Here is a 20,285-nt window from a genome sequence, read left to right as displayed (position 1 = left end):
AGGAGGCCAGGACAGCCCCATTGCCTCTGTGTCCCCTCCAGGCTCCTCAGCACGAGGCGAGCAGAGGTCCCACCAGGTCACTGCAGCGTTCCACGCTCGAGGAAGCCGCCGGATTTCTCCCCTTGGCAGGGAACACCCTGCAGCTCCTCGGTGGCATCTTGCTCAAGAGCCTTCCCAGCAATGGCAGGGCCTGGGGAGCAGTGAGAGCCCTGGCCCAGAGCTTGGGCAAGAGGCCACAGGGCTGCTCCCAGCCCCGGGCAGGCGCTGGCTCCAGCCGGGGCACGCGGGCAGCTGCGGGGGCTCTGTGCCTGCCATGGGACAGGACAAGGAGCCACAGCCCGGGGCACAGCCTGGCAGCTCCTCCCTGAGCTCTTGGATGTCAGCACCAGCAGTAATTAAAATAAAATCAATGTTTTTTTGCTGTAAAGAAGAGACATTGTTCTGGCGAGCGCTTTCCCCGAGTCAGCTCCTGTGTGTCTGTGGGATGGGCAGGGAGAAGCCAACGGGATCCTGGGGCTTTGCTTCGTCCTGGGAGGGGATTGGTTTCAAATGTTCAAATTGTTTTCTCGTTTCTCTATGAACTGGACTGTTTGGAAGTCTTGTCTGCCGCCATCCCTGGTCATCCAGGCATCTGGCTCAGCCCTGCTTGTGGTGAGCCACTTGCCATGGCAGGGACAGGGTGGGATTTGGGATGGATTGGGTTTGGGGGGCGAGACGGGATCAGGGACAGCCTGGCTAATTAGGTGACCACTTTAATTAATGTTTTCTGGGCAGGTGGCTCCCCTCGAGCTTATGAGAAACCCACTCTGCTCCCAGAATTTCTGATCTCTCAGGAGCTCCTGTTTTCTCTCACAAACAGCCTCAAGACTTCATTTTTCTGCTGAAAAACAGCCTGAGCGGGATCATATTTTAGCTATTGGACACTTTGAGGAAAATTCCCAATTGGGAATGTGCTTAGGATGGGAATCCACTGATGCCTGAAATCAGCCATCTCACAGCCCTGCAGCCCGCAGTCCTGAGTGACCTCTCTGAGCTCTCTGGGCTGCAGGATCTCCCCCAGAGCAGAATTCCTCTTGGAGCCGTCCTGTGACACCCAGAGACAAATGATGATGATGATGATGGAGCCTGGGCTGACACCCCCCATCCCACGGGGCTGCTCCTTCCACCCTGGAGAAGATGCATCAACCAATGTGAGTATTTTGCTGCGCTGGAGGGGAATTTCTCACAGGTCTGTTCCTGTGTGCAGGCTCTTTATGTCCATGTGTGCACGTTACTGATGTGGCTACTTTAGATTTGTAATTAAATTAGAGTGACAGTTATAGAAAATCCCATTTGAGTCATTCTGTATGAGTTAAATTATTCAATTTAACTCATTGATCAAGTGCTGTTATTGCTGTGTTAATGAGGTATTGTTATGATTAAGTGTTGGTAAATCCTTTAGACTTAATCCATTGATCCAATCTGAGGCTAAATTTAGTGAGGGGATCCTCTCTGTGCCTGGTGACTCAGCTTGGGAGTGTCCCTTACCCCCTTGCATTCCTGACTTTTTCCTCCCTTCCTTTTCCTCTCCCCATTTCCACATAATTCATTGTAGACTGCTTTTAATCCTATTTTTCTTGGTGTGATTTATCTACACCATAAGAAACAGAGAAACAGAATTATATCAAACCTGCATTTGCCAGCAATTCAGCCCCAAACCCCTCATTCACAACAGGCACAGGGAAAGAGCAACCATTCCAGAGGCTCCCTTACTCAGAAGCCACAATTAAAACTATTTTAAAAGAAAACAAACATTTCTCATCGAAATTCCTGCCCGGCTCTCACTGTGGGCCAGGGCTGCTCAGCACCAACAGCTTCCTCTGGGCAAACCCACCGTGCTGGGCTCTGAGTCCTGAAAAATGGGAATTGTCCTGTGGAAATTCAGGAGGGCTGGAGCAGCACTGCCCTGGGGTTCCTGGGGCTCAGTGAGATCGTGGTTTTGGTGTTTGCGGTGCAGAGCACCACGGGCACAGCAGCAGTTTTGGGTGGACACTGTGTCCCCATGTCACATCCTGCACCACCAGCAGCTGGGGGTGGCGTACAGAGGGGAATGGAGGGGCTGTGGTGGTTGGAATTATTGGGATTTGAGGGTGTGGGGTGAATGAGGTATGGGGGATGGACTGTCCCATGCAGGAAGAGCAGCAATGTCCTCACTGGGTCATGCTGTGGGGCTGGGAATGGTGGCGTGGCCAATGTCACCCTCCTTCCTTGCGACTGGGTCACCCCTTCATGGTTTTCCACAGCTTTTCCGGTTTCCACAGTTTTCCACAGGTTTCCACAGGTTTCCACAGGTTTTTAGAGTTTTCCACAGGTTTTCTCCACTCCTGTGGTTCCTCACTGCTCCTGTCCCAAACCCCTCCCTGCTTCACCCCTTGGTCACCAACACCTGCCCTGGGACACTCCACAGACCCAGCCCTGGGGTGCTGGAGCAGAACCCACCCCGTGGGACAGAGATTTTGGGGTGCTGAGTGAGCCCAGGGCTTTGTTCAATAATGCTTAAAATATTTTGATAGCCTTGGAGTAAAAATCTGACTGAAGTGTTCTACAAACTGAACCCAAAAAAAACAGGCAAAAAAATTTGATGTTAACAACGAATTAAAGCCTTCAGTGTGGTGCCTGCAGAGTGTTTGACATGGAAAAGGCTGGAAGGTTCTGGGAATCCTCCCCAGGACAAGGATGGGGGTTTCATGTGGGCACAGATCCAAAATGCACCAAAGGATGGTTCCCACCGCCTCCCTGAGGTAAATATCCAAGCTCACAGCCAGGAAATTGCTGCACCAGAGGGGCTGCAGGAATCCCCAGGACACGGGCACAAATCAGAGTGAAGGGTAGAAAATAAGGGGCTGGTGTGAGCCGCATGGCCACATTTAGCACACAAAGCACCACGGAGACCCGGGAGCACGGACCTGAGCAGGGCAGGAGGGCACTGAGCTGAGCCCTGTCCCTGCCACAGCCCCTGGCCATCCCTGCACGTGTCTGTGCTGCAGCCGGGATGATTTTGTGCCCGCATTTCCCTTCACCCAGCACTCAACAGGTGTTGAAAATTGCAATGCAAGATGTTTTCAATTACCATCTGTATGGCAGATTACCTTTGTCAAGAGGGCAGTTTGCCTTATCTCTTTCTTTGAGTGACCACAATCACACCTCCCTCGGGAGGGAACACCTGCTGATAACAGCTATTGAATGTCCCTGCATGGCTGATAAGAACTACAGCATCCCATTGGGAGATGGGAGCCCAGAGGGAGGAGCCAAGCATTCCTACCCGGATAGAATCTGGAGATTCTGGAACACCAGCACGGCTTCTGCACTGGATTGCCCAGAGGAACAGCAGTTGCCTCTGCCCCTGGATCTTCAGAGGCAGAGACTGCACCTTTCTCCAGGATCCCTGCTCCAGCAGAAGCAGCCCTGACACTGCAGGAGGGCTGAGCCACAATTCCAATGGGACTGCTGCCAACAGCCTGACCCACAGGGTGTCAGGTTGGGTTCCGACTCTGGCAGTGTTGGTTTAGTTTACTGCATTATTTATTTTATCCTTTTATTTTTCTTCTCTGTTAAAGAACTGTTATTTCCTGCTCCCATATTCTTGCCTGAGAGCCCCTTAATTTAAAATTTATTCAGAGGGATGGGGAGGGTTTACATTCTCCATTTCAGGGGAGGCTCCTGCCTTCCTTAGCAGCCTCCTGTCTTTCCAAACCAAGATAGCAGGGTTGGCTTTCCCAGGGCTGGATCCGCTCTGCAGCCGGGCAGAGCGTGGGAGGAGGGTGCCGATCCCGCTTAGGAAACACAAAACAATAAAAGAGGAACAATGGAGCTTCCTTCCCGTCACCCCAAATACCAAATGCCACCAGAACGTGGCTCGGCTCCGAGCAGCGCTGCCGGGGCTGCTCCTGTGTCCTCTGACCCGAGGAAGGGAGGAACTGCAGGCGCCTCCTCCTCCTCTTCCTCGCCCTGGCAAGGGATGCTGCAGGAGGGAGGATGCCAAGGAGCATTGCCAAAGGGCTGCCCTGACCCGGTGCTGCTGCCAGAGGCATTCCCAGCTTTGGAAGCTGTGTTTGGGCCAGGGCAGGGGGTGCAGCGTGACTGTGCCTTGAGAAAGGATTTTGTTAGCTGCCTGTGCTGCCAGGGTAGCCAAACACGTGCTGCAGCCGGCCCAGGGGCCCAGGAAGGGTTATAAAAACATCCAGGAACCCAAACTCACAGATCATTATCAGCCAGAGAACAGGTTCTCATGGGTTTGGTGCCCATGTGGTGCCAGGCACGAGGAGATGCTCGGGCAGGTCAGGCACAGCTGGGCACCTGGGGGGAGCGGGATCCACACCTGAGTGTCCCACAGCTGCGGGTGGAAGGTGCTTAGGACACAGGGACAGAGCTCCCTGAGGGGCTGGTACCCACCTGTCCCTGCTGGCTGCACCCTCACCTTGGCTACCTGGAGCCATGGGCACTGTGCCAACCTTGCCAACATGCCCTGTCCCTGGTGCACGAGCCCTTGTGGGTGAAACATCCTCTGCATCCTCAGCAATGCCCAGCACCCCGGCCAAGCACATCTGGCTGAAAGCTGTGGGAGCTGCCCCTGCAGTGAGGACACCAGCCCGGAAATGCTCCTTTCCCTGAGAGATCCTCTTGTCCCATCCAGGATCCTCTGCTGGCACCATCCCTGTCCCCTCAGCAAGTGCTGCTTTGTGGGGTGTGGGCAGTACCCAGGGATGGCACCCACGCTGTTTTGGGTGATGTGAGGGGGGCTGAGAGCTCTGCTTCCCCTGTCCCCTCAGCAAGTGCTGCATTGTGGGGTGTGGGCAGTGCCCAGGGATGTCACTCACTCTGTTTTGGGTGACATGAGGGGGGTTGAGAGCTCTGCTTCCCACTGGAGAGCAAAGAAGGGATCACCTGCTCATGGCTGGTGCAAGAGTGGGGAGTGGGGCTGGGGCTGCCACCAGCCAGGAGCAGCAGCCAGCTCGTCCAGGTTTGCCAACACTGGCCAGGTTGTCCCCACACTGGGGACATGAACTGGTTTAAACCCTCACCCTGGACCCTGTGAGTCACACATTGACCTTCAGCTGCTGCCAGTGCGCTCCATCAGGACACCAGCCAGTGTCCCACTTTCCTGCAGGAAGGGGACAAGGGCTGGAAAGCTCCTTCCACCTCCTGCATCCTGCTGCTGTGGGAGCCTGGGATGTGTTTTGGACAAGGTTCTGTGGGGTGCCCAGGCTGGGGAGGACACATGGCGTTGGACCCCGGGCACCAGGGTCCTGCAGCATCACTCCCCAGCACCACTCCCACCCCACATCCCCTGTTTCCCCCTTGACTTGTTGCTATTGTCATCTCCAATATCACGCAGGGATGTGAGAGGCTGGAAGTTGCCTCTTTTGCTGCCAGGTTAAATGGCTCCCTAGGAATGTCTATTATTCCCACAAGTCAACTTTCCCCTCCGCGGTATGTGTCAGGGGTCAGGGCTGGCACCACATGAAAGCCACGGGTATTCAATAACCCAGAGCCGTGGAAAGGCTTCAGTCCAAGCCCAGCCACGTTGGGGTTTATTGATGCAGATGCCTTTCCCCATTTGTTTCCTATAAACAGCACATGGTAATATTTAGTAGGTTTCAAACAGAGCTTTTTGCATATTCTCCCTTGTCTGCAGCGAGCTGCTCAGTAGTAGACAGTTTTAATTTACTTAATGCAATTTCTGCTTTTTGTTCTTCCAGAAGGTCTGGGCTGGTTTTGACCCTGTCGCCCCAGCAAATTACTTGAATTCCCAAGGGGCTGGGAGCAGGGGTCCAGGATGCACTCTGTGCAGGGGTGAGGACCAGGGATCTCCCTCCCCCCAGAGCCTCTGGGACAGCCTCAGGAGCTGGGTGCATGTTGGGGCTGGTTGGGGCTGCCCTGGCTGGCTCCCGCTCCTGGCCAGGCCAGCAGCACGTGGTGCTCACCAGCTCCAGAGGAAAAAAAAAACACTTTATTGCAAAAGCTGCCACTTCCCCATCGCTGGGGCTGGCAGAGCACTCAGTGCCCAGGATGGAATGTGACTGCAGGGTGACCCTGGAGCAGGGAATGCCCACGAGCACAGAGCACAGATCCCGCCAGAGCAGGGCTCCTGGGGAGCACCCACACAAGAAAGGGAAGCACAAACTGCTCCTGGAGAGCAGCCCTTGCTGCTCCTTGTCTCCACGCTCCTGGCAGCAGCACCACACAGCCAATGCCAGCCATGGAGCAGCACTGAGCTGGCAGCAGAGGAGGCTCAGATGCCCCTCCAGGTGATTTTTTTGCCACTGTAAATGCCCACAGAGAGTTCTGGCTCTGCAGCAGCTGCCTCAGGCTGGCGGCAGTCCCAGCCACAGGGGATTCACAGACCCCAAAGCAGCCACACTGAGTGTCTGCCCCAGTCCCTCTGTGGTGCAATGCTGGGCAGCTTCCTCCAGGCAGCAGCTTCCAGGCCCACCAGCAGCCAGGAATTCTTGGGGCAGTGCTGCTGTCACCCTGCCAGCCCTGGGCACCCTGTCACCGCTGCCACCCTGCCAGCACCCACCACCAGAACACAGGCAAGAGGAGACCAAAGAACTGACACCGCTATGCTTTTAATGCAATTGCTCCTAAAATGCAGCTCTAAAGTGACTTGGAATGGTCAACAATGAGAAATAAGGGATGGTTTTGAGCTCTGCAACGTGATCATGTGGCACTTCTGCCACCAACAGCCACCTGGCACTGCTGGGCCACTGCCATGCCTCTGACTGCACTTACAGCCACTCACTGTCCCTTCACAGGGCACGTGTCACATGGAGCATCCAAAGGGACTCTTCGGGGCCAAAAAAGGGACAGGGAGAGCCATCCAGTGCCAGATGACCCAACATTCCCCCAGAAAAGCCAAAAAAAGCAGCACAAGCAGTGGGTTGCTCCCTCCCACCTCACATTCAGGCATCAACCAACACAAATTCTGGAGCTCATGAGACCTCGAGGGGCTGTGCCTTCATGCTATGTAAAGTGATTTGGGAACCCAATGCTTGACTGTGTTCTCTAGCTCTGGGTGGCAGAGGAAGCTGATATTCCAATCTCTTGCTTTTTGTTATCTAATACTTCTTTATGTATTTATCTTTGAGAGCAGCAAGTGCCACAGGTCAAGTAACTGGGAAATTCTACTGAACACCAGCGAGAGAGAACAAACCCTGGCACTGCCTTCACACCATGCAGCCTTTACATCCTCCAACATCAGAACAGAGCCTGAAATGTCTTTAACACCTCCCAGGCCTCAGCCTGAGTTTGGTCCTCACTCCATGGGTCCCCATGCACCCCGGGCTGTGCCCATTGTGAAGCACCAATGCCATTTTAGCCATTCTTTCTCTATGTCAAATAGTTCCTACTGCTCCACTGAAGTTTGATCTCCTCCCCTCCAGAGGTGAGGCTTCTCACCTTGAAGGAAGGAACAATGGAAAGGCCAGGGATCTCTCAGATTTCTGTGGTGCCACAGCCCCCTGAGCAGAGCAGCCTCTGCCCTGGTGCCAGCAGCTCTCCCCAAGCCACCCCTTTGGACCAAGCTTGCAAGAATCAAGTGCAGGAAGCCAGTTTGATCTACAGAAACACTACACACATCTCCAAATGGATTTTGAACACCTCATTTAAGGAAGGACAGGGTTTAGCAGGGAATCAGTGGGCTCTTGTAGCTTGGTCTCCAATTCTGGCCCTCCGACACCGATGTGAAGAGACCGGAGCTCTCCTGGAGTCTGAGCAGTTGTTGTCACACAGCCCGGGTCACAACTGGAAACTGAGCTTGGGAAGCCCCCAGGGGGAGGGAAAAGGACATCACCTGATGAAAAAGCTTCAGAATGAACCTGGGAAATAAACAGCAACCAGACAATCATCTTCTACAGAGGATGGAAGTGAGAGTAGAAGAAAAGAACATCTGAGACAGTCAGTGAGTCAGTCTGAGTGTGCAGGGGCAGGAGATCCCTGTGGATCTGTGAGGACAGCTAATGGCCAAACCCAGCTGGTCCCTCCAGTCCCCAGGGAGATGGGGCTGTGGTTCACTCTTCCCCAGCTGGAAGGTTGTCTTCAATCCTCCTGATGAATTTCATCCTTATTTCTGTGACGCTGTCGCCCTTCAGGGTGTCCTGGACAAACTTCACATCGACAGCCATCTGCACCTAATGAGGGAAGAGCAGAGAGGAGCTGGTAACTCCCTGTTCACAGCAGCTTCTCCAGGGGCTGAATGATCCTGGAGCACCAGCTTAAGGGCTCTAAGGGCATGACACGACCTACAGGGCTCTACAAAGCCCTAAATTTGAGACACAGCTGTTCCAGCCAATTCCCAGCTAGGGCTCACAGCAGATACAGAGTGAGGATTTTGGAGCTTCACACAAACTCAGGGAGATGTGCTTAAACTTGGGTCATGAGCTGAACGGGCTTAGGCACCACCTCTGGGCCTCAGCTGCCACACATAACAGCAGCCAAGTGCTCCTGCAGCTCTGCCCTTCTCCTGGGAAAGCGTTTCAAACCCAGAAATCACAAACAGACCGGAATTAAAGTATCTGCTGACACCTGGCTGTCCATACACCCACCCCAAGGGAAGGGAGATGTGGCTCACCATCTCCAGGGCACCTCGCAGCACCCCACAGAGCAGGTTGGAGTAGATGAGGGTTGAGTGGTTGTCAGGGAGCTCCACAAAGTCCACCAAGGGGTTGTTTTCCAAGATCAGGGAGAACTCGTCGCCCCCAGGACTCCAGTTGGTGATGCTCGGAGTGATGCCCAGGTACATTTTAAATGCAATCTGTTGTGGCAAACAGGAGGAACAAGAGCAGCTGAGGCAACAGCACAGCTTTGATTTTGTAAAATTCCTCAAGGGGTTTGCAAATATTTCTCCTTTCTTCCAGTTCCCACCAGCCAGCAGTACTTGGACTAAGGCTTTTTTTCCCCTCCCCAAAATCTTCATCAAACTCCCAGAACAGTCCTGTGAGTAGCAAACATTCCATCCTCACATGCAAAATCCTCCCAGAAAACCTGACAAAGCTGTGCTTGGGCATTTACCTTTGCTATAACATCTGCAGTTTCACGGAAATCGTGGCACCTCCCAACATTGGAGCGGGCCAGGAAGTCCTCGATGAGCCGGACACCGATGTTGTAACCCCTGTGAAGGGACCAGAGCAACAGCTTCAGAAAGACAACAAATATTTATAAAAAAAGAGAGTGAAGAAGAAAAGTCTAATCTGAGAAATGTTGGTGTTAAATAACTTCAGCCTGCCAGGGTTTTGCTCCTGGAGCAGGATACAGGGATGTGGCTGTGATCCTGATGCCTGGTGGAGGCTGAGCTAGAACAGAGGCTGGACAGAGCTAAAGAATAAAGCAGGGATTTATTAAAAGGCCTCAGTGGATCCACTGATCCAGAAGAAGAGCAGCAGCAGCAGAAGAGCCCAGACAGGGCTAAACCCAAGATGAATCCAAAATGGTCACAAAAAAACAGACAACTGGTCAGGAGGTCTCTCACTTTTACAAGTTCTGCTCCATTTGCATATTGGAGTTAATTGTCCAATTACAGCTTTAACCCATGAAGTCCCATCCTTGTTTTTCTCTCTTCAGTCCATGCGGTTTATGCTCTTGGGCCTGAAATTTGGATCATTTGTCCTTGGTCCCCAGCTAGAGGAGGAATTGTTTTGTCGCCCTACTCTCTGCAGAGAGCTCACCATCCCCTAGTATGAAACTCAGAACCGCACACTAAAGCAGCACAGAATCTGAAAAACATAAAAGCTAAACCTGAGGCACCAATTCCTGCTGTGATCCCAGCTCCCACACAGCTCCAGCAGGGCAGACCCACTCCCACCTGTGCATGCACTCACATTTTGTCCAGCTGCTTGTTGACATCATCATCATTCTCGTAGTCCTTGCAGAGCTGGGTCACCAGGGCACCGTAGGTCAGCGTGAACAGCTCCGAGTTCTGTGCACAGGAAAAGAGAATTCACCCAACAGAACCCACCTGGGCTCTGCTGCCTCCGAGTCCAGCGCCGCCACCTCGGCACGGAGAGAGGAACAGGGACCTGCTGGCTCAAAGGAAGCTGTGCTCAACAAGGAGAGATCCCAGCTCCAGTTCAATAAAGAGAGATCCCAGCTCCAGTTCAATAAAGAGAGATCCCAGCTCCAATTTAACAAGAGAGATCCCAGCTCCAATTTAACAAGGAGAGATCCCAGCTCCAGTTTAATAAAGAGAGATCCCAGCTCCAATTTAACGAGAGATCCCAGCTCCAGTTTCATAAAGAGAGATCCCAGCTCCAATTTAACAAGGAGAAATCCCAGCTCCAGTTTAAGGAGGAGAGATCCCAGCTCCAGTTTCATAAAGAGAGATCCCAGCTCCAGTTTAAGGAGGAGAGATCCCAGCTCCAGTTTAATGAGGAGAGATCCCAGCTCCAATTTAACAAAGAGAGATCCCAGCTGTAGTTTCATAGAGATCCCAGCTCCAGTTTCATAAAGAGAGATCCCAGCTCCAATTTAACAAGAGAGATCCCAGCTCTAGTTTAATAAAGAGAGATCCCAGTTCCAGTTTAACAAGGAGAAATCCCAGCTCCAGTTTAATAAAGAGAGATCCCAGCTCCAGTTTCATAAAGAGAGATCCCAGCTCCAATTTATCAAGAGAGATCCCAGCTCTAGTTTAATAAAGAGAGATCCCAGTTCCAGTTTAACAAGGAGAAATCCCAGTTCCAGTTTAATAAGGAGAGATTCCAGCTCCAGCTTAACAATGAGAGATCCCAGCTCCAGTTTAATGAGGAGAGATCCCAGCTCCGATTTAACAAGAGAGATCCCAGCTCCAATTTAACAAGGAGAGATCCCAGCTCTAGTTTAATAAAGAGAGATCCCAGCTCCAGTTTCATAAAGAGAGATCCCAGCTCCAGTTTAACAAGGAGAGATCCCAGCTCCAGTTCTGGCAACAACTTCATTCTCCTTGCAATGAGGCTTGGAGGAACCTGGTCTACTAGAAGGTGCCCCTGCCCTTGGAAGGGGGTGGAACTGGTTGAGTTTTTAGACCCCTTTCAACCCAAACCATTCTGGGATTTTGGGAAAGACACCAACACCTCCTGGATAGCTGGAGGTGCCACGCCAGGGCCCTGAATTTACCTCAAGCACTGGCCTAGAGCTGAGATCTGACTCAAACTCTTCCCTCTGTTTCATCAACATGTTACAAGTGGGCAGTGCCCGTCAGGCTCCAGCTCTGGTCCTTTCGAGAGGCCCAAAATGCTCCTCTGCTCAGGGATTTATGAAATTCTGTACCAAGAAAAAGGATTCATTGGGTCCTAGAAAGTTGTCCAGGCACGGAATTTGCTTCACAGACTGAAATCAGCTCCTCAGACCCAGAACAGGCTCAGGGAGGCCAAGCCCAGGCCAGCTCAGCTCTCAGGTGCTGTGCACATTCTGGGACTGGCCAGGACCAAAGTCACTCGTGTTTTCTTTGCACAATTGCCAGATTTGCAGGAAATTTGCAAAAAAAAAGGGGAAAATTCTCCTCTCCCAGCCACCACCTTCAATCCTCACCCTGAAATGATGTCAAAGAGCATTTTTTGGGAGCCATTAAACCAGACCAGTGATTAATGAGGTCATTAGAGGCTGCAGAGCAAAACTCTGCAAAAGGAAGTGTTTTGGGGAACAAACAAACCCCTAGCACTGGTTTCTGCTGTCAGTTTTGGCATGCAGAGGGATCACAGGGGCTGACCTGGGATCTGTCACCTACCATGAGCTGCAGAGAGGCAGAAGGTGAAATGAATGGCAAATACCAATACTAGAGAATGAAAGCAGCAGCAGGCAGGGAGGGAAAAGAGACAAGATCAGAGTTAAGTGACAACACAGATCACCATAAGTTCACACAAAGCCACAACAAACACACAGAGGAAACATCCCCAAACAAACTGAAACTGGGTTTGTGGAGGACACAGGGAATTCCACCTTGTCTTGTTCCTGGATTAGGAAAAAATTCCTCCCTGTGAGGGTGGTGAGGCCCTGGCACAGGTGCCCAGAGAAGCTGGGGCTGCCCCTGGATCCCTTGGAAGTGCCCAAGGCCAGTCTGGACAGGGCTTGGAGCACCCTGGGATAGTGGTAGGGGTGGAATGGGATGAACTTTAAGGCCCCTTCCAACCCAAACCAGTGTGGGATGCTAGGACTGCCATTCCCAAGGACAAAAGGCTTCAGGTATGAAAACAACCAGAGAGGTTGCTTGGAGCTTTTGCCACCCTTTGAATCTAAGAACTGACACGTTCTTTGGGGGCTTTGCTTAAAAATTTGTTTTCTCTTGAAAAACTAAAAATTGGGCAATTCCCATCAGTGGAAGTTCCTTTGGCTCAGCTGGAATCAGAGACTTGGCAGAGAATTTAACAGACATGCACAACATGTAGTGTTGGTTTTCAGGGTTTCAGTAGTTTTAGTAAAGACAGAGGTGGAGAGGGGATGGGGATGGATGGAGGGAATCCAGCTGTCCCCAGCCTGAGGTGCTGTCACCGCGTGAGGCCATGGTGGTGTCACCTGCCACCAGCAGCCCCAGCACATCCAGAGCTGATCTCACTTATTGCTAACATGCTGTTATTAAAAGCAACTTGAGCTGTTTCAATAGGACAGATTTGGACAACAATTTTTTTCGTTTTCAGCCCATTTGATGTAATTGAAGTGCCCAAAGCTTTCCCGGTATTTTTATTATTTGACACTCTCCACACAAAGCATCTGTTCCATGGCTACAGAAGTGTCAGAACTCCAGTGAATTAACACAATTCTTTACACAATCGTTGAATCCCTAGAAAAGAATCCCCTGGGGTGTGGAGAGGCAGGAAGGGGCAGCTAAGCCCGACCCAGCCCCTCCTCACGGCCAAAGAGGGAGAAGACCCCAGGTTTTATTTTTTATTACTTATTTTGCATTAAAAATTAATGAATTCGACCTGGTTTGACACAGAATCGGAGCTCAGCTCTGGAGCTTTGGGCTCCATCTCTCAGTTCCTGCCTCAGCCGGGCGGACAACGCGGAATGAGCTGGAGAGGGGAAGCGAGACACGCCAGGGAAGCGTTTTGGGTGCGACCTTCCCACAAACGGGAGCGCCCGGTGCCGCTGCTGGCTGCCCGGCCCCGCCGCACCGGGCGCTGCGGCCCGGGCCCGGTCACCCCCGCCGCGGGCCGGTTCCCCGGGTGCCCCACGCCATGCGCTCGCCACGCCGGCCCCGCCGTTACCATTTTCTTGCTCTCGGTGCCGCGCCCGCCCTGTCGCGACATCGTGTCCGCCCGGCCCGGCCCGGCCCGGCCGCTCTGTCCGCCGCGGGCACCAAGGGATCCCCGGGACGCCGCGCGGCACCACGGGACACGCAGTCCCCGCCGCGCCGCCGTGCGCGCCCCGCCCGCCCGTCTGGACTACAAATCCCAGAGTGCGCCGCGCGCCAACACGGCAGCCCAATCCCGGCGGGAAGGGATCGCCGCGGTCACCGCCAGGGGGCGCCACCGCCCGCCTCAACTGTGGCGGCGCCGCCATCGGTGCCGCGCTGGGCCCGGCCCGGCCCCGCCCCGCCGCTCCCGCTGTTCCCTCTGTCCCCGACCGCCAGTCTGCGGCCCCTGCCCGGCCAGTGAGGCAATGGTGGCCCCCGTTATGCTCCCTACGTGCTGCCGGCTCCCTGCAGGCCTCCCCGCGGCCCCCCAGCCCCACGGGAAAGGGGCCTCGGCTGCGCTCCTGCTCCCACCTTGGTCCCACACTGCCACCTTGGAATGGGAGTAGAATCGTGGAATATCCGCAGCTGGGAGGGACCCACAAGGATCGAGGCCAACTGCTGGCCCTGCACAGGACACCCCAGCAATCCCCCCGTGTTCCTGAGAGCGTTATGCAAATGCTCCTTGGGCCAGGCCCTGTTCCGGTGCCTTCTTGCCCGGCTCCAAGGGCTCGGTGGGGGCTGATTCCTGGGGAAAGGGCAGCCGGGTGGATGAAGCAAGCCCTGTGCTGGCAGGATTGGGCAAGCTCGGATCCTTAGGCTGCAGCTCAATGTGGAACACAAGCAGGTTTCCACCCTGTGAGGCCTGCAAATGGCTCTGCAAGAGAAGGGCAAAGGACAGGGTGTCACAGAAACTAGCCTGGCTTGAGGCTGCAGGAACCGCAGGAAATATTCCTTTAACAACCCTCCCCAAGCCAGCATGGCCCCCAGTGCACCAGGTTCTGCTCCCAGACAGAGTGTGCCTGGCATTGTTTACTTATTTCTTTAATCTCCTGTTCTTTATTTATTTACACCATTATGTCCCTGTCCCAGACCTGTCACTGAGTGAGTGTTGAGGTGGTGTGCTGGGGGTAGGACGTGCTCTGGGCACCGGGGGACCGCCCCACTCCTGCTGGCTGCTCAGGAATCCAGCAGCTGGGAGCAGGAGCGTGGGGACCGGCCGGGCTGCGGTGACCTGCTGGCATTGCCTTACATGGCTGCATCCCCAGGACACGGCCAGCTGCAGGGCACTGGGGCGTGCTGTGGTTGTCCCGGGCTGGGGGGCTGCCAGCAGCACCTCCATTGTGCCAGTGAGCTGATGGCATGGCTGTGCTCCCTGTGTCCAGCTCTGTCTGCAGTGACAGGTCCCCTCCTGCTCAGTCCCAAATGACACCTTGTGCTCTCCTGCCACAGTGGCCCCACTGTGCTGGTGGCTGATGGAGATTATTGAATCCTGGAAAACCCTGAGTTGGAGCAAACCCACAGGGACCATGGAGTCCAGCTCCTGGCCCTACACAGACACCCCAACAATCCCACCCTGTGCCTGAGAGTGTTGTCCATAGGCTCGTGGAGCTCTGGCAGCCTTGGGGCTGTGCCCATTCCCTGGGGAGCCTGGGCAGTGCCCAGCACCCTCGGGGGGAAGAACATTTTCCTAAAATCCAACGTTAGAAGACACCGCGTCCCTGGTCACCGCAGAGGTCCCTGGCAGTGTCCCTCCGTGCTGAGCCGGGGGGCATGAGGGGCACAGGGCACCCGCGCTGGCACCTCGGTCCGTGCCGTGCCACAACGCCCAGTGAGCACAGGAGATCCCTCCCAGGCGGAGCCGTTACTGCTCCCCGGCCCCGGGCAGGGCCCGAGCCGGCCCCGCTGCAGCCGAGGGCACCGAGAGCCGGTCTGACGGCGCCGGGCGGATCTGCCGGTTCCCGCCCGCACACGGGAGATGCTCCGGGACACGGGCGGAACTGAAACGCTGCGAGTTGTCCCCGCGGCGGGGCCGGGCTGAGCGGGGCTCGCCGCCCCCCGCATACAGACTCCGCTGCACGGGGTGAATCTCAAACCGGCCCGGGGGGCGGCCGGGACCCGGCAAAGCCCCAGGCCCCCTGCCCCGTCCCGTCCGACCGCGCTCCGCCCCGTCCGGTGGGCGCAGGACCGCCCGCAGCGCGCTCCGCCCCGCCGCTCCCATCGCGGGGGCTTGGGCAACCGGGGCCGGGCCGAACCGTGCTGTGCAAATCCCAGGAACCGAACCATGCTGTGCAAATCCCGGGAGCCGGGCCGAGCCATGCCGTGCAGACCCCGGGAGCCAGGCCGAGCTATGCCGTGCAGACCTCGGGAGCCAGGCCGGGCCATGCCGTGCGGATCCCGGGAGCCGAGCCGGGCCGTGCCGTGCGGGGCTCTCCCAGCAGCGGCGCTGGGACTGCGGGTGCTGGTGCTGAGCGCGGCGCTGGGCGCGGGGGCGGCCCGGGCTCAGCCGCCCCCCTTCCCTTTCTGGGACCCCTCTCTGCCCTGGCAGCGCCGCCTCGATGACCTGCTGGGCCGGCTGAGCCCCGCCGAGCTGGTGCTGCAGGTGAGGGGGCGGCGGGACCCGGCCGGGGCCCCCGCGGGACTCCCCGCTCAGCGCCGCTGCCCCGCAGGTGGCGAGGGGGGGAGCCATGGGGAACGGCCCCGCGCCCCCCATCCCGCGGCTGGGCATCGCGCCCTACAACTGGAACACCGAGTGTCTGCGGGGCGACGGCGAGGCACCTGGATGGGCCACGGCTTTCCCGCAGGCGTTGGGGCTGGCTGCTGCCTTCAGGTACCGGCACCGGGGACCGGGGGTGTGCGATGGGACCTGGTGAGACAGGTACCCCCTTGCCTATGTCACCCTGACACCCCTGTGCTGTTCCCCCAGTCCAGAACTCATCTACCGTGTGGCCAACGCCACGGCCACCGAGGTGAGAGCCAAGCACAACAGCTTTGCTGCTGCTGGACGCTACACTGACCACACCGGGCTCAGCTGCTTCAGCCCTGTCCTGAACATCATGAGGCACCCGCTGTGGGGGAGGAACCAGGTGCCAGCTTGGGCGGGTGATCCCTGGCTGGGATCAGGCCATGGCTGACCAGCTGGATGTGGCCATGGCTTGCCAGGCTGTGGGGATGTGGGAACAGGGCTTCCAGAGGTGACCCACCTGTGCCCCGGACAGGAGACCTATGGGGAGGACCCGTTCCTGAGTGGGGAGCTGGCCCGCAGCTTTGTGCAGGGGCTGCAGGGCCAGCATCCCCGTTACGTCAAGGCCAGCGCTGGCTGCAAACACTTCAGCGTGCACGGAGGCCCTGAGAACATCCCTGTCTCCAGGCTGAGCTTCGATGCCAAGGTGAGCACAGCGGGGCAGGGGGTGTTAAGAGGGCAGGGGACACTCCAAGTGCTGACCCCGCTCTGCCATGGTGCTTGCAGGTGCTGGAGCGGGACTGGCGCATGACCTTCCTGCCCCAGTTCCAGGCCTGTGTGCGGGCTGGCTCCTACAGCTTCATGTGCAGCTACAACAGGTGTGGAGCGTGGCAGGGGCCACCTGGGCTGGGCTGCCCTTGGCATGGCCAGTGCCCTGCTGTCCTGGCTGCCCCATCCCCTCTCCAACAGGATCAACGGTGTCCCTGCTTGTGCCAACAAGAAGCTGCTGACGGACATCCTGCGTGGCGAGTGGGGCTTTGATGGCTACGTGGTGAGCGACGAGGGGGCTGTGGAGCTCATCATGCTGGGGCACCACTACACACACAGCTTCCTGGAGACAGCGGTTGGTGAGCTCAGGGGCTGGGCATGGGGTCAGTCCCCAGGCATGACACAGCCATGATGGGAGTTCTCCCTTCTCCCTGGCACGGCAGCCTCGGTGAACGCTGGCTGCAACCTGGAGCTCTCCTATGGCATGAGGAACAACGTGTTCATGCGCATCCCTCAGGCTCTGGCCATGGGCAACATCACGCTGCAGGTGAGCTGAGGGGAATGGGACCAGGGGTGTGAGCAGAGAGCCTGGGCTGTCCCTGCCAAGCACAGCTGAGGTGTCGGGGTCTCCACAGATGCTGCGTGACCGAGTCCGGCCCCTCTTCTACACACGGATGCGACTGGGGGAGTTTGACCCCCCAGCCATGAACCCCTACAGCTCCCTGGACCTGAGTGTGGTGCAGAGCCCCGAGCACCGCAACCTCTCCCTGGAAGCTGCTGTCAAGAGCTTTGTGCTGCTGAAGAATGTGCGGGGCACACTGCCCCTGCGGGCCCAGGACCTCTCCAGCCAGCACCTTGTGGTGAGCCCCTGCAAGGGGGTGGGCAGGGGAACATGCTGAGTCCAACCCAGGGCACACAGGTGTCACAGGGCTGCTGGTGCCCACCTCACCTCTCTGCCCTCTGCAGGTTGTTGGTCCCTTTGCTGACAATCCCCGGGTACTGTTTGGGGACTATGCACCAGTGCCGGAGCCTCAGTACATCTACACTCCCCGGTGAGACAGCATGGTCCCACCTCATGTCTCCCTCTCCTGGTCACTGTTCCCCTCTTCTGGGCACTGTCCAGGGCTGCTGCTGGAGCTGCTTGGCCCTTGGCTGGTGGCCAGGCAAGGGGGCTGTCCCCACTGTGCCCCGACCCTGCGGCACAGCTGCCCCTGTGTCCTCTGCTCTTCCCTGGTGCAGGAGGGGGCTGGAGATGCCGGGGGCCAATGTCAGCTTTGCAGCGGGCTGCAGCGAGCCACGGTGCAGGCAGTACTCACGGGCAGAGCTGGTGAGGGTGGTGGGAGCAGCTGACGTGGTGCTGGTCTGCCTGGGCACAGGTAGGTGGGAGTGCGAGGGCACTGGGTGGGCACTGCCAGAGGCAGGGGAGTGCTCTGGGAGAGGGGGGCTGCCCATGAGCCACCTCTGAGGTGGTCAGTGCCCCTCTGCCCTGTCACAGGGGTGTAAGGGGTTTTCCCTTGGCTGTCCCCACCCAGGGGTAGATGTGGAGACAGAGGCGAAAGACCGGAGTGACCTGTCCCTGCCAGGGCACCAGCTGGAGCTGCTGCAGGATGCTGTGCAGGCAGGTAGGGGCTCTGAGGGACCTCAACCCACCCAGGTGTTGTTCCCCATCCATGGCACACCCTGGGGCCATCCCAGCAGTGCCACTACCAGCCTCTCAGTGACAGCCATCTCCCTGCAGCCGCTGGGCGCCCCCTCATTCTGCTGCTGTTCAACGCGGGGCCCCTGGACGTGAGCTGGGCTCAGGCACACGACGGCGTGGGGGCCATCCTGGCCTGCTTCTTCCCTGCCCAGGCCACGGGCTTGGCCATTGCCAGGGTCCTGCTGGGCGAGGCAGGGGCCAGCCCGGCTGGTCGGCTGCCAGCCACTTGGCCTGCAGGCATGCACCAGGTAAGGCTGGGGCTGCTGGTTGCACCCTTAGCCTTTCCCTGCCTTGCTGGCTGGAGCAGCTGCAGGATGCAGGGCTGTGGATCTTGCCTGTGCCCACCCAGCCCTGCCCTGTCCCATAGGTGCCACCGATGGAGAACTACACCATGGAGGGACGGACATACCGCTACTATGGGCAGGAGGCCCCACTCTACCCTTTTGGTTATGGGCTGTCCTACACCACCTTCCGCTATCGGGACCTGGTGCTGAGCCCTCCAGTGCTGCCCGTCTGTGCCAACCTCTCTGTGTCTGTGGTGCTGGAGAACACGGGACAGCGGGACAGCGAGGAGGTGGGCACAGCTGCTCTGCCCTGATCTGGCTGTGCAGGGCACAGATGTGCCCGAGCTCCCCCTGCAAGGGAGAATCCCACTGTGCTGAGTCCCATCCCTCCGTGCAGGTGGTGCAGCTGTACCTGCGCTGGGAGCACTCATCCGTGCCGGTGCCCCGCTGGCAGCTGGTGGCTTTCCGCCGTGTGGCCGTGCTGGCGGGCCGGGAGGTGAAGCTGTTCTTCCAGGTGCTGGCCGAGCAGCGCGCTGTCTGGGCGCAGGAGTGGCGCCTGGAGCCCGGCACCTTCACCCTGTTCGCCGGAGGGCAGCAGCCGGGACAGAAAACGCGGGCGCCCTCGGAGGTGCTGAGCGCCCGGTTCAGTGTCACCGGCACGGCACGGCCCTTACGCTCGTGTTAGCGGCGGGGTGGGCACAGGGAGCTGGCAGAGGAAGGGATGGAAGGTACTCCATGAGCCGCGGGCAGTGTGGTGCTTCTCTGCCCTGCAATAAAGTGCTGGTGCTCCGTGGCAGCTGTGTGGGGCCTCCCCTCCATCCTCCCGGCGCAGCGCTGGCATCTCCCCGGAGCAGGACCGCACTGCCCTGCTCCGTGCTGTCACCCTCCTGCCGTGGCTGTCCCACCCGAGGCGCTGCTGCTGCAGCCCCACACCCTGCCCGTGCCCCACATCCTGCTGCAGCCCCACATCCTGCTGCAGCCCCACAACCTGCCTGTGCCCCACACCCTGCCCGTGCCCCACACCGGCTGCAGCCCCACACCCTGCCCGTGCCCCACACACACCCTGCCCGTGCCCCACACCGGCTGCAGCCCCACACCCTGCCCGTGCCCCACACACACCCTGCCCGTGCCCCACACCGGCTGCAGCCCCACACCCTGCCCGTGCCCCACACACACCCTGCCCGTGCCCCACACCGGCTGCAGCACCACACCGGCCTCAGCCCCACCCCCTGCCCGTGCCCCACACCGACTGCAGCCCCACACCCTGCCCGTGCCCCACACCGGCCTCGGGGCAGCGGCCGCCGGACCCGCGTGTGCTGCGGCCACACGTGCCTGCTCCTCCCGCTCTATTTATAACCGCAGGGCTGCTCCAGCGCATTCCCTGCGCCCAGGGAGCGGTGACTGGCAGCCCTGCGAGGCTCGGCAGGGCAGGGCTGGCCCTTCTCCTTCCCAGGCCAGGATGCTGCAGGGAAGGGGGCGGTGGTTGGAGGGACCGAGCCCTGCGGGGGCCCCAGGGACAGATGCAGCCCTGCAGCAGCTCGGGGGCTGTGGAGCAGCGCTGGGATGCGATTCCGGCAGCAGTGCTGGCGGGGAGCCGGAGCTGGGCAGGAACTCCTCCGGATGGTGTTGGAAGGCTGTGATCTCCTCCAGCCCCAAGGCCGGAGGCCAAGGTGG

At 57.7% G+C, this 20,285-nt stretch overlaps 2 protein-coding genes across 3 annotated transcripts; one reads left to right on the top strand and one right to left on the bottom strand.

Annotated features, from left to right (window-relative positions):
* Positions 1–7,624: 7,624 nt before the first annotated feature.
* TRAPPC3 (trafficking protein particle complex subunit 3) lies at positions 7,625–13,336 on the bottom strand. Of its 2 annotated transcripts, XM_054292625.1 has the most exons (6): positions 13,212–13,336; positions 11,735–11,782; positions 9,855–9,952; positions 9,049–9,148; positions 8,609–8,791; positions 7,625–8,168 (listed from the first exon to the last, which is right to left on the bottom strand). In XM_054292625.1, exons 1-6 carry the CDS (start codon positions 13,251–13,253, stop codon positions 8,049–8,051), a joined length of 591 nt encoding a protein of 196 aa, XP_054148600.1. In that variant the 5' UTR covers positions 13,254–13,336; the 3' UTR covers positions 7,625–8,048. The 2 variants fall into 2 exon arrangements, with proteins under 2 accessions (XP_054148600.1, XP_054148601.1); XM_054292626.1 differs by lacking the exon at positions 11,735–11,782.
* Positions 13,337–15,560: 2,224 nt separating this feature from the next.
* LOC128947953 (uncharacterized) lies at positions 15,561–19,404 on the top strand. Its single transcript, XM_054292477.1, has 14 exons — positions 15,561–15,779; positions 15,847–16,007; positions 16,104–16,263; positions 16,396–16,566; positions 16,647–16,738; positions 16,830–16,987; positions 17,072–17,175; positions 17,264–17,488; positions 17,595–17,680; positions 17,868–18,004; positions 18,161–18,250; positions 18,367–18,575; positions 18,695–18,901; positions 19,009–19,404. The coding sequence occupies exons 1-14, from the start codon at positions 15,561–15,563 to the stop codon at positions 19,294–19,296; spliced, it is 2,307 nt and encodes a 768-aa protein (XP_054148452.1). The 3' UTR covers positions 19,297–19,404.
* Positions 19,405–20,285: the final 881 nt, after the last annotated feature.

The sequence above is a fragment of the Melozone crissalis genome, unplaced genomic scaffold, assembly GCF_028551555.1.
Source record: "Melozone crissalis strain CALT ecotype California unplaced genomic scaffold, PUWL_Pcris_2 ptg000111l_1, whole genome shotgun sequence".
NCBI lineage: Eukaryota > Metazoa > Chordata > Aves > Passeriformes > Passerellidae > Melozone > Melozone crissalis.
This window is presented reverse-complemented; position numbering and strand designations above follow the sequence as displayed.